The sequence below is a fragment of the Silene latifolia genome, chromosome X, assembly GCF_048544455.1.
Source record: "Silene latifolia isolate original U9 population chromosome X, ASM4854445v1, whole genome shotgun sequence".
Taxonomy (NCBI): Eukaryota; Viridiplantae; Streptophyta; class Magnoliopsida; order Caryophyllales; family Caryophyllaceae; genus Silene; species Silene latifolia.
The window spans coordinates 329,089,677-329,103,661 of record NC_133537.1 but is presented as its reverse complement, the minus strand read 5'-3'; the positions used below and the strand labels follow the sequence as shown (position 1 = coordinate 329,103,661).

General features: G+C 39.6%; 1 protein-coding gene across 3 annotated transcripts; it reads right to left on the bottom strand.

Annotated features, from left to right (window-relative positions):
- Nucleotides 1-385: 385 nt before the first annotated feature.
- LOC141618486 (glutamate synthase 1 [NADH], chloroplastic-like) lies at nt 386-13,765 on the bottom strand. Of its 3 annotated transcripts, none has more exons than XM_074435600.1 (22): nt 13,084-13,765; nt 12,425-12,544; nt 11,516-11,629; nt 10,891-11,043; nt 10,457-10,557; nt 10,269-10,365; nt 9,728-9,837; nt 9,323-9,426; nt 9,056-9,235; nt 8,433-8,776; nt 8,274-8,344; nt 7,517-7,986; nt 6,429-7,298; nt 5,862-6,016; nt 5,446-5,607; nt 3,741-5,351; nt 3,352-3,570; nt 2,863-3,131; nt 2,222-2,527; nt 1,698-1,965; nt 1,219-1,476; nt 386-981 (listed from the first exon to the last, which is right to left on the bottom strand). In XM_074435600.1, exons 1-22 carry the CDS (start codon nt 13,465-13,467, stop codon nt 715-717), a joined length of 6,633 nt encoding a protein of 2,210 aa, XP_074291701.1. In that variant the 5' UTR covers nt 13,468-13,765; the 3' UTR covers nt 386-714. The 3 variants fall into 3 exon arrangements, with proteins under 3 accessions (XP_074291701.1, XP_074291702.1, XP_074291703.1); XM_074435601.1 differs by having other exon boundaries at nt 3,352-3,564; XM_074435602.1 differs by lacking the exons at nt 10,269-10,365; nt 10,457-10,557; nt 10,891-11,043; ... (1 more) ...; nt 12,425-12,544; nt 13,084-13,765 and adding an exon at nt 10,081-10,193.
- Nucleotides 13,766-13,985: the final 220 nt, after the last annotated feature.

Sequence of the window (13,985 nt, the reverse complement as noted above, 5' to 3'; positions counted from 1 at the left end):
ATGCAAGTAGTTAACACCCTTTCTATTTCCATTTCGGACAGTTTTTTAGTTAACACTTTGCTTAATACATCGACACAACATTGTAGACTAAATGTTGTTAGTGATTTGGTGCTCAGTGATTTTAATTCTAGTGATTTAACCGCTAATTATGTATTATGTTTACTCCATTAAAGAGTAATGTCGACAATGTACAAAAACTGATTTAGGTATCAGCGGGGACTATGAATCAGCTCTCAACACACATTGTTCTTTCTAACCGATCTGAAGTACGTCATAATTTCATCAATTAAGCTAGTCAACATCTGCTAACAACCGACTAATTAACACCCACGCTCAATTAGCTAGTTTTATAAATGTCGTAACGAATGAGATCAAACATGCAAGATTGGCAACTGAACTTTCCTTGATTAAAAATCAAAGCAGGCCTTGGCCTTGAAAAGTTTGTCTACAAATAAATAGATAAAACTTTCCAAAATGTCATAAAGTTTAAACACAAGACAAAACTTTACACCACTACCTCATGAGACCTTTCAGGTACACAAGAGGAAAGAGGTCAAACCATATAAACAAAAAAATGTGGTAAGAAAATTAACACTACCACTGTTATTTTTAGCCACACGAACTCGGTCGTCTTCAACACAACTTCCAAATTCTCCTAACCTACAACTTCTGAATCTTCGCGAGATCTATACCCTTTTGAATAAGGTCGATGGTTCAGAGCACAGTTGCTGCTCGCTCTGGTTGCCTTGATGATTGTTGGGTTGACGGGTTAACAGCAACATCTTCTTCGTCTGGGGTGAGGTACTTGTCGACTTGGGCAGCAGCTTGACGGCCCTCTGAGATGGCCCACACGACCAATGACTGACCACGTCGACAATCTCCAGCTGCAAATACCCCTTCCACATTGGTCGAGAATCGACCATAGTCTGCCTTGAAGTTTGACCGGTTGTCTCGTTCCAAGCCCAACTTGTCAGCAACATTCTGCAGGAATGTCCAACGGAAAGGTTAACGACTAAGCTAAGTAAAACTTATTTTTCCACGTAACTTGTGGTCCACAAAGGAGGCAAAACTCTGCTTCCTAGGATTTAACTCTATTGCATTTTGAATGAATCAAACTCGAGAGCACTAGTTAAGCTATATATATCAGCTGCATACCAACTATCCCAATTCCCAAGCGCTAAAGGGTATAAAGAAGGAAAAGGAATTCAGGATACTAACCGCTTCTGGACCAAGGAAGCCCATAGCCAGAAGGACTAAATCTGCCTCGATGATTTCTTCGCTGCCTTCAACTTCCTTAAACTGGAATCTTCCACTGGCATCCTTCTCCCATTGGACACGCACCAATTCAAGGCCCTTCACATTACCATTTTCATCTCCCAGAAAACGCTTTGTAAGAACCTCGTATGTTCTTGGGTCCTTGCCAAATTTGGTGGCAGCCTCCTGATGCCCATAATCAACACGGAAAATACGAGGCCACTGCAAAATATAAGAATAATGACTTAGATAACTGCTTAATTTACACCTGCAAAGACAACAAATACCTAATAACCAGCAACTAATAGACAAGTAAATCTCCTGAAGCGGCCATTTTAACTTCTAAATAAAGTAATCTTACAATAAATCATTAGAAGGAAGTCTCATATGAGAATCTTATCAAATTCAGAGTTCAGTACAAGAAAAAATGAAGGTAAGCTAACCTGTGGCCAAGGATTTCCGGGAGCTCTAGACTTCGGTGGCTCGGGCATAAGTTCCAAATTCACAACACCAGTGCAGCCATGACGGATAGATGTACCAATGCAATCTGTGCCGGTATCACCTCCACCAATAACCACTACCTTCTTGCCCTTGGCAGATATATATTTACCATCATCTAGATTACTATCAAGTAAACTTTTAGTATTGGCGTGTAAAAATTCCATGGCAAAATGGACTCCTGACAAGTCTCGGCCTTCAATGGGAAGGTCCCTGCAACAGCCACCATCATAAAAAATCTTACATTAGGTAATTAGGGTAAGTATTATATCAAGCTAGCCAATATGCCTAATGTAAGATGGTCTTATAATATGTAAAATTCATTTCATTATATAGAGAAATGTTTGGTCTCAAATGTGAAACAAGCCACAATACTCCTGTGAAATTCATTTAGTTATTAAAATTAAAGTTGGTCTCAAATGTAAAATTGTCTTCATTCTGTGCAATATAATTAAACTTGAGGTTGTACCTTGGTTTTGTAGAACCAACAGCCAAGACAATGGCGTCATTCTCCTTCTTGAGCCGATCAAACGAATATAACTCATCCTTTCCAACATTGGCATTTACCACAAAATTAATACCTTCCTCAGCCATGAGGTTGACCCGTCGCTGAACTACATCGATTTTGTCCGCCTTCATGTTGGGGACTCCATACATCATCAGCCCTCCGATTCTATCAGCTCGCTCATACACTGTCACAAGATGACCCATCTTGTTAAGCTGGTCTGCAGCGGCCATGCCAGCAGGTCCACCTCCAACAATAGCTACCTTTTTCCTGAAATAATAATACAGAAGCAATTAGACCCCGTAGATAGCTACTTTATTCTTGAAATAGAAAAATTTCAAAGCAATCAGATCATGAAGATGTTTTAAAGGTCATGGCCTATGTTACTCATACTCAGTTCATACGAGTATGTCCTAAAAACAGACTCAGCTACTTGAATGAAATCCGTCATTTCTTTGGCTTGATATGAAGTGTCCAAATGGCATACCCATGTCCAAGTCGTGTGACACACGGATGCGCCAAGTCATATGATTAGTCAAAGTAACATAGACAGCCACATTTACAAGAATAACTACACAATGGAGAGTTAAAATGCTAACACATACCCTGTTCTCTTTTGTGGAGGCCTTGGCACCATCCATCCTTCCTCAAAGGCTTTGTCTATGATGGTACACTCAATGGTTTTGATAGACACGGGGTTCTCAATGATGCCAAGAACGCATGAACCTTCACAAGGAGCTGGACAAACTCGGCCAGTGAACTCAGGGAAGTTATTTGTTTCCAATAGTCGATCGAGAGCTTCACGCCACCTATTCTGGTAAACCAACTCGTTAAATTCAGGAATTTTGTTTCCTAGTGGACATCCTGAATTCTCCTGTCAACGTAAGACAACAGCCAAAATTATAGGTCAATTACAAATTCGAAATAATATATATGGTGAGAAGAATTCATTTACATTCCTTAAACTTGGCTGAGATGGTCTTATATGTGAGACCAACCCATGAATGAACAGTACAAGGAGTCTCACATGTGAGAACGTCTCATACAAAAGTCACTGCTCCATGAAACATTAAGAATTACTCTAAAAGTCTTACCTGATGGCAAAAGGGAGTGCCACAATCCATACAGCGAGCAGATTGAGTCTTCAACAATTGGGCAGGTCTTGCTTCATCCATGACCTCCTTCCAGTCCTCAATTCTTTCTTTAGGATCACGATACTGAATTCCTTCACGTTCATAAGCAACAAAACCACGATGCTTTTGGGCATCAGGTACCCGAGATGGACGCCTGGGCTCCTCAACCACCTCCTGTTTCTTCATAAACAAGAGTAATATCAATAAAAATTGGTTCACAGGAACTCTTTAGATTTAAATAAATAAATAAAACATCACCCCACAAGATCTCCTGCAATTTGCAGGTAAGGGTGTACAACGAAAATTGCAAAAAAAAACAGTTATTAAGCATATATTATTGCATCAGTTACCTCATCAGCTTGTCCATTTATTGTTAGCGACGCCATTTTCTTAAGCTCTTCGAAAGCATCTTTTTCCTGAACCTCAACTTCATCATTCTCTTCATTGGCATTTTCTTCATTGGCAACATTTCCTCCCACCTCCTGGGACGAACCCTCAGTTTTCATGCTTGCAAGAATCCGCTTGTAATCCCTTGGGAAGACCTTAATAAATGACGGTAAAAGATTATCAAAATCTGCAAGCACTTCCTGCGCTAACTTGCTGCTGGTGTGTCGGAAGTGCTGTTGGATCATCATTTTTAATGTCATTATGTCCTCTTCTTCTTCAACTTTGTCAAGATCCACTAACTCGGGATTACATCGAGATCTGAATTTCCCGTCCACATCAAGCACATAGGCTATTCCACCACTCATTCCAGCAGCAAAGTTCCTACCAGTTTTTCCAAGAACTACAACTGTTCCACCGGTCATGTACTCACAACCATGATCACCGACACCTTCTACAACAGCTTTTGCCCCTGAATTACGCACACAGAATCTTTCAGCTGCCATGCCATTGAAATAGGCTTCTCCAGTAGTAGCTCCATATAAAGCCACATTGCCGATCACTATATTCTCTTTTGGATCAAATCCACTACTCTTTGGAGGATACACAACAATCTTACCACCCGACAACCCCTTACCAACATAGTCATTGCTATCCCCTTCAAGCTCCAAAGTTACGCCGGGGCAAAGAAAAGCTCCTAAACTCTGGCCGGCACTTCCAAAAAGCTTAATATGGATGGTGTCCATAGGTAGCCCAGCCAAGTGATAGCGCTTTGTCACCTCATGGCTAAGCATGGTCCCAACAGCCCGATTTGTGTTGCGAATTGGAGTTTCAATATATACGGGAAGGCTTTTATCCAAAGCTGCTTTGGATAAAGAGATCAATTCCTGGTCCAAGGCCAAGTCCAAGCCATGATCTTGCTTTTGGATACATCGTTGAGCGGCACCTGGACGAATGCTAGAAGCCGGCGTAAGCAAAAGAGAGAGGTCGATATTTTTCAACTTCTCATTGCTATGGGTAACTTGTTCATCAACTTCAAGCATATCAGAACGACCCACCATTTCATCAAGTTTCTTGAACCCTAGCTGAGACATTATCTCCCTAACCTCTTCCGCAAGCATGAAAAAGAAATTTATAACATGCTCAGGTTCCCCGGCAAACTTAGCTCGCAAAACCGGGTCTTGTGTGGCAATGCCCACTGGACAAGTGTTTTTATGGCATTTTCTCATCATAATGCACCCTAATGTTATCAGAGGTGCGGTACTAAATCCAAACTCCTCGGCTCCAAGAAGGGCTGCAATTGCTACATCCCTTCCTGTTTTAAGCTGCCCGTCTGTTTGAAGAACCGCACGACCACGAAGGTCATTGGCAACTAGGGTTTGGTGGGTCTCAGCTAGCCCAAGTTCCCAAGGAAGCCCAGCATTCTTTATACCAGTCCACCGAGAAGCCCCAGTTCCTCCATCATGTCCAGATATCAAAACATGGTCTGCATGTCCTTTCACTACACCAGATGCAATTACTCCAACCCCAGCTTCAGATACTAGCTTTACACTGACTCTCGCCCCTGGGTTAGCGTTCTGTATTATAGAAAGTAATGTCAGAAACTCCTACAGCTTTTACATGCATTAAAAAAAATAAGAACAATGTATACAGTTATGATATTTTATATACCTTCAAATCATGGATAAGTTGGGCCAGATCCTCAATTGAATAAATATCATGATGAGGAGGAGGGCTTATGAGCCCAACACCAGCAGTAGAATTCCTAGTGACAGCAATATCACCAATAACCTTATGTCCAGGAAGCTCACCTCCTTCACCAGGCTTAGCACCCTATATATGGGGATAAGACACGAAAATGAGTACATAGTAGGATTTACAGCGAAGACACGAATTCAGCATAAAAGATCTTCTCACCACATTTAATATGTAGGGACAAGTTAACACTGCATCATCTGTCCATTAACCAAAATTCATAAACAATTGGAAACCTCCATTCCTATCGAATGCAGGGATTAACTAGAGATGAAGTTTAGGATAGTGTAAGTTTCAGTGACAAAATCAATTGCTTATACTGCCAGCTTTACCTGAGCCATCTTTATTTGTAGTTCATCAGCATTTGTCAGATAATAACTTGAAACACCAAATCTTCCACTTGCCACCTGCTTTATTGCACTCCGTTTGGGATTCCTAGAACCATCTGAAAGTGGCTCCAGACGGGACGGGTTTTCACCTCCCTCACCTAGGCAAAGATATTGCAGTCAGAAAAGTTATGCCAGAAAACTGTACGTACAACTCCATCGTCACGTGACTATAACAAACATAAAAACATACTCCATATATGAATTGTTTTACGTGAGAGCAACCCATTAGCCTAACAATCAATGGTGGAGACAAAGAGCTACCCCAAAAGCAATAATAAATATAATTTGTGTTAAAAATTTTGATTATTTTCTTCCTCCTTGCAAAATTTTCCCCTAAAATTTTCGAACAGCATTTTAGCCACCCGTTTCTTTGAATCTCAGCCCCGTCACTGCCTATAATTAAATTAAGAAATACAGGATTTGGGGATCGTCTCATGTAAGATTCACTAACACCAAACACCATTGAACAATAGATTACTGCTCTAAATTTATTTCGATCTGACCACATACCTGTGTTAGATTTTCCTCCAATCTTGTTCATAGCAATAGCTAGAGTAGAGTGGGCCTCCAGGGATATTGAACCATAACTCATGGCCCCGGTGCAGAACCGTTTCACAATCTCACTTGCAGGTTCTACCTCTTCCAGTGGAACCTTCGAGCCCACCTCCTTGAACTTTAGAAGCCCTCTCAAATTGCAAGATTTATTCAACTCATTAATACGCTTCGAATATTCTTTATAGGCTCCAACACTATTCGATCGTGCAGCCTCCTGCAATTTGGCAATGGCAAGGGGATCGTTAAGATGAAGCTCGCCACCTTTTCTCCAGTGATAGTCTCCTGGGTTTGGCAGAGCCACAGATTCTGCACTTCCAGCTGGAAGAACTCGCTTCGGAAATGCAATTTCATGAAGCTTCAGTGAGTCAGAAGCCAGAGCTTCAAAAGTTGCCCCTTCTACTCTACTAGGGGTTCCAGTAAAACATCTCTCCACAACTTCAGAAGAAAGTCCCACAGCTTCAAATATTTGAGCACCCTTATATGATGCCAGGGTGGATATACCCATCTTTGCAAGGACTTTCATCATTCCATAGTTGCTAGCTTTGAAGTATTTCTTGACTAGCTCTTCTTTTGAGTGAAATTCGCCACTTGACTTCGGTGGGATCTTTCCATCAACTTGCAGTCTTAAAATAGCCTCAACTGCCAAATACGGACAGATAGCATCTACACCAAAGCCAACCAAAGTACAAAAGTGATGTACTTCACGTGGTTCAGCCGACTCAATAACAAGGCCAACACGAGTGCGCTCCAGAGTCTTTACTAGATGCTGATGAACGGCACCAACAGCCAACAATGAACTCACAGCAACCCTACTTGGAGAAAAGGCTGCAAGGCAAAAGCAAAGAAAAAGATTAGTCATGCAGTCATTCTTCTTGTACATACGCGTGGGACCAGTGCATCAATCAAATAATTAAACAAAGATTACATAAATATTTAGGTTGTGAGACCGTCTCACACAAGACTAGCAGTACTCTTGTGAAGAGAACTTCTCATTCTTTTGTTTATAGAGTAGATAACCAAAGAAGAGAATGACAATATTGTACCTCTATCAGAAAGAACAAGCATTGTGTAACCCTCCTTTATCGCTGCTCTTGCTTCATTGCAGATCCTTTCTAAAGTCTCCTCCAACCCTTTTTTACCAAGGGTCTTGGGATATGTGATGTCAATGACCTTGCTACGCCAACCTCTATAGTCCATTTTTTTAATAGCTTCCATTTCTTCAACAGATAATAGAGGGCCCTTCAATGAAAGGCGATGACATTGCTCCTCAGTCGTTTCAGTAAGATCGCCTTCTGGACCAATCATACACTCCATTGATGTCACAATCTTCTCCCTTATAGGATCAATAGGAGGATTTGTCACTTGAGCAAACATTTGCTTAAAGTACTCAAATGTGAGTTTCTCCCTGTTTGACATCACAGCCAAGGGAGCATCATTTCCCATGGAGCCAAGTGCCTCTGTGCTATCTTTTGCCATAGGAAGCATCAGCATTTCAAGTGCTTCGATGGAATATCTGCGAAAAATACACAGGATGTTTAAATGTTTACCCTCCAAGGAAAAGCCACAAAAACTGAAAAACTACTTTAACTCAGAAATAGAAGTGACCCTGTGTTTTTTTAGAAACCATTTAAATTTAAATGCCAATCGTAAATCCAGCTAACCATTTTTGTAAAATCAGATACCAATTAGTGAACCATTTTATATCATTAGTAACCTTTTCCCATTTAATAGTCTCATATTGACTAATTGCATGACAGTCAAGAGGCTTAGATATTCTGATATATAATGATTATCACTTACCCGAAGGCCTTTAGAGGAGCCAGTAAACCCTGAACTCCCATATTCTCCATGTCCTCATCTTGATTTGATACCTGAAATAAAGTGACAGCACAAATTCCTATCAAAGCATCCCACTAGATAACTAACTATATACCAAATTATTAATCGCTAGTAACTTACGGGCACAGCTCCAGAAATGGGTGGTGCCACCCTTTCTGTCTCAGCAACAGAATCAACTATGTCCTTCAATACTATCTTCTGTCTCTTTAGCCAGTCACCGTATGGCCGAGCAAAGGAATATTGCTTCTTAAGAGCCTCATCATCTACAACAATATGTTTGTCAAAATCAACCAAAAGCATCATTCCGGGGTTCAAACGTCCCTTCTTCGCTACGTCTTCTGGCGCGATGTCTACCACTCCAACCTCACTCGCCATTATGACTCGCCCACTGTGTGTTATGTAGAATCGTCCAGGGCGCAACCCATTTCGGTCCAAAGTGGCTCCGAGGTATCTGCCATCAGTGACTGGACAGAAAATAAAAGTCAGAAATATAAGTGGTGAGAACAACCATAAAATATTAAATTCGGTTTTGATTCTAATTCCAACCGAAGCATCTGTCACACCCTAATCTTTCTAAATGCGGCTAATATTGCCTCAAAATCTTGCCAACTCTTGCTAACTATGGTCAATATAATATGGCCCTGGAGATATTTTAGAACAGTCTTTCGGCGTCAAGATCTTTATTTATTATCATGAGGGTAACTACAAGAGTATGGAGTTAAAAATTTAAGTAGAAGCTTTACATGTTATAAGGGCTGGGCCGTCCCATGGTTCCATCAGGGATGAGAAGTACTCATAGAAGGCCCTTCTTTTAGGATCCATATTCTTGTCATTTTGCCAAGCTTCTGGAATCATCATCATAATAGCTTCAGGGAGACTTCTGCCAGCTCGAGTCAGTAGCTCAAGAACACCGTCAAACGCTCCTAAAATATCAGAAATAATAAGAGACCAGTCATTAGCACTTTCACTATTGGCAAAGCAAAGTAAACTCTATTTGTTGAAAGTCTCACCAGAGTCCGAAGAGCTGGCATCCACAATTGGCAAAAGCTTCTTCATTTCATTCTTTGACAGACCAAGCTCCTTGCATTTAAGTAGACCTTCACGAGCACGCATCCTGTAGGAGTTCAAATATATAGAAACCGTGAGAAGGGTATAAGCAGTCAGTTCTAGATTACAGCCAAATGGAAGGACACACCTCTAAATGTCCGGCTGTTTAAATTCCAGTAAATTGTTGGACAATCCACATTAACAGTTTTTAAAGATAGAAATGACGAAAAACTCAAAAACCCAATGAGCCTTGTATGAGACAATCTCACACATACAAGAGCAACCAAACACTTGGGGTTAATGGTTGGCCTCACATGTAAGACCCTCTCATACAAATTGATCATAAAACAATGGCAGGAATTAGTTACCAGTTCACGTTGCCACGAAGAGTGTTGATCTCCCCATTATGGCCCAACACGCGCATTGGCTGAGCACGATCCCAGCTTGGAAACGTGTTTGTGGAGAAGCGAGAATGTACCTAAAAGAAGATGAAACCAAAAGAAAAAAATAGTGACTGACTTTGTGTTTATATAAAGTATGAAGCCTTTTTTCAACCAATCTCACACCATTTGTTTTTAATGGAATTTTCATTGTCGTACTTCACAGTGCAGGAACTTGTACACACTAAACTAGCTTGATACACATTTACTTATCTATCTCTCCTCAATATCATCATATGTTGCACCAATTTCTGCAAAGATGATATAATGAGTTTTCTTACCGACTCACCCAGTGCATCCAATCCAGCAACCAAATTCAAGAAGTAATCAAGGAGTGGAAGAACTTAAGAGATCCTCAGAAGTCATTCCTCAACCTTGCACCTCGTCAGTTACCCGTAGTCCCCAAGCGTCTGGTTGTCGAAGTATAAGTTAGCGGACAAAAATACAAGTGAATAGAGAAAATATTTACCAGGGCCATGTAGCTCGTAAACCTTTCACTGCCTAGGTCCCAATAGTAGTACTCTTTAATTTGAGAAGGCTTCAACTGGCCTTTGTAGACAACAGTCCTGCAAAAATCAAGTACCAAGTTCATTAATTTCTCATTTCAAATCAGAAAGCACCACATACTTTATCAAAACTGGAAGTTCAAATGCAAACCTTGAGGACAAGGAACAAATGTAAAAGTCCTTAACACCACCATGTTGAAGGTTTAATGCAGCTCTTATCGCTACCATAGAGACCCTCCTTAGTATGTACATCTGCAAGAATAACAACAGAAATCATAAGCTAAGTGAAGAGATTTACGTAAACAAGCCGGCTACGAAGTTATACTTTTAAAATAAAAATGTTAAATCATGAACATTTGAGATGCAAGTTTCTCAAGATAACACTACTTGGGGATGTCGATTATATTGTTAAACATCATCAGTATTTATGGTGTTTGGGAGAGGGTACCATCAGTATTTACAGAGTATCATATATAGTTAACTACTTAACAAGAAATACAAGTTCCCAAGTTGGTCTCACATGTGAGAGACTCGTAGAAGAATGACTATGGTACACAACCAAAGAATTCAATCTTAAAAGCTGACCTGCTGCTCAATATCAGCTTTTGATCGAGGTGTTGGAGTAAGAAACACTTGTTCCACAACAGGCTCAGTCTGCAAAGCGGACTTGCCCAGTCCTGAGTTGTCTGTCGGAACTGACCGCCATCCGAGGACAGTATGCCCCAGTGACTCTGCAACCTACAAACAAACAAAAAAATCAAAATCAAACCAATTAATATTCAGCACAAAACTACATGAGGTATCCAAAGAAGGTATATTGAAAGTCGGATATTTAGTAGAAATGCTGGATCAGTGGATCCTACTGCATACATCAACATGATAAATTAATTGCAAATCGTTAGAATAGACAAATGTCACCTATTCGAAAACAATTTCCGACATTTAACATACATTACACTTCTTATAGATAAGTTTCTCAGACAGAGACAGAGATTTTAAACAGGCGTCAGTTATACATTAGCGTCGCGTCCTCTGGTGTATAAATTTTAAGCAAGTTCCATGATACCATACGCTCAAAACTATATGTGATTCGCTGGGGTAATTGCTGGTGTTGAGCAAATCATACACGGAAATCTAACACATGATCAATATGCTATGTATTCGTACATAATAATATTACAGCTTCAGGAAATTACAGAAAAAATAATACCTTTGTGAACACAGTTTTGCTTTCCTCCCTTCTGCTGCTAGAAGTAGGCAAGAAAAACATCCCAACTGCATATTGCCCCAAAGGCGGCAGCTCAAAACCAAGTTCCGACGTCACCTAAACCAATTAAACAAACAAAATTTCAATACCATAAAATCCATAAATTTTATAAACCAGAATACATTCAAACACATTTCAAATTTTTCTTAAAAGGGGGGAATAAATAAAAAAACATCAGAATATCAGATGTCTCCAAACAAACATAATACAAAAGATGTCCCATTGATTTGACACAGATATGCTTACTACTACCTGAATACAAAAGAACAGATGTCTCCGGACAAACATAACACAAAAGATGCTCCCATGTATTCGGAGCTAATTGCTCAAAAATTACGATTAGATCTTCTGTAAGACGGTCATACAAATATACAATAATCATATATGCTTACTAGTTTCTACTAACCAAAAACAGACAAAAACTTAACTCTCGAAGTACATTTTTATTTTTCGGAGCTAATTGCTCAATAATTACGATTATTCAGCAAGACGGTCATACAAATATACAATAATCGTATAATCATTGTACTCACCTGCACAAGAATTTGCTAAAAACACAGAATTAACTAACAGATACTGAATGAAGTGACAGATAACAGAATAAAAGATGCAATCTAATTATTCCAACTACTTTCACCAATCCACCAATTTAAAGCATACAATTATCCAACAGTCCACCACTTATAGAACTAGACCGTCTTTTATTATTATCGATAATTGAGTGTTTTTATATACAAAACCGGCCATCTCACAGTCTTACACAATAATTACTGTCAATCATTTGATCAGTGCAACCAGAACATGTCATAAAATATAATTATTAAAATTAAATTAAATATTAAATAATAGTACCTCAGAGAAGAAATCGTGGGGAAGACCAACAAGAATACCAGCACCATCACCAGTATTAGGTTCACATCCACACGCACCTCTATGAGTCATCCTCACTAACATCTCCATTGCATCCGTCACCTTCACATTTATAATCAATTAAATTCCGAGTTAGTCTTATTTAAGGCAGTCTTAAATTAAACTTAAGACATACAAGTACTCAACATCAATTTCAATTCTTAAATAAAAAATCAATACTCGACCAATAATCATAATCGAACAAATCCTCTCTCCGTCACAGTCAATTGTTTAAATCTCGAGATAGTCTTACTTAACATCATCTTAAATTAAACTTAAAACACACGATAATCCATAATAAATAGAATTTTGCATCAAATTTCAACATCAATTTTAATTATTTAAAAAAAATCAAATACTCAACTAATAATCATAATCGATCAATTGTACTAGCTACGTGACTTGTTTATTTTTACTTTTCTTATCTTTTACGAGTTTAATTAATTTCTCGTGTAGAACGGATCCGCAATCGTCAAAATCATAACGATTTTATTTTGACCGAAAAACAAAAAGTTAAAAAGTCGGTTATAAATGACTCGTTTTACACGCACTATTAAATAAAATAAAATAAAAATAAACAAATAATCGGAACAAATAATTACCGTTTTACGGCTACATTGACCGGATAACTCAGCAACAAATCCAACACCACAAGAATCCTTATCAAAACTCGGGTCGTACAATCCGAGCGGCTTTTCCGGAACCTGAGATAGTCCGGATCGGACAACAAACCTTAGCTTCGGATCCCTACCTGGACCTTCCGATTTCCAAACCTGTTTCCTTATCGCCGCTCCTCCTAATACCTTACTCCCTTCCCCGATCTCCGTCCTCCGAACCGCATAGGTTCGTGACGATCTCCTTCCGAACCTACGAACCGGCACAACTAGCGCTTGTTGCAGCTGCTGTCCTCGTTGTTGCCGGTCCAAACCGGAAACCGCCTTGCCTCGGAGATTCAGTACCGAACCTAATCCAGCTGTCGTCGACATCTCAACGATAATCACTTATCGTCGTCCTAAATATAATTAATATAATTGATTGATTAATTAATTTAATTATTTATATATCAATTAATTATATATTAATTAAATAATGTTCAGAAAATCGGAAACGACGAGGTTTGGAGAGTTCCGACGACAAAACGACGTCGTGTTGCAGAAACGGCGTCGTATAAGACGGAAAGTGCGCCGAAAAGAGGAGAGAGGAAATATTTAAGAGAGAGAAAATTTTAAAAAAATAATGAAGAAGAAGAAAGTGTTTAAGAAGACGACGGAGAGTTGTGTATATATAGGGAGGGAGGAGAGTAGTGAATCCTGATATATTTCGGAGAATTAAAATAAAAAAGAAAAGGGAAAATAAAAAGTGAAGAGTGTGGGGACCATAGATGACGTGACAGCTGGGAAGTTAGTGTCGGGAGTGCCACGTGGGAAGAGGAGTGTATGCGGCACGCGACAGCCGTGATAAGGGTATTTTAGTAATTTCAGGTTTGGGTTTAGTTTCCTGTGTG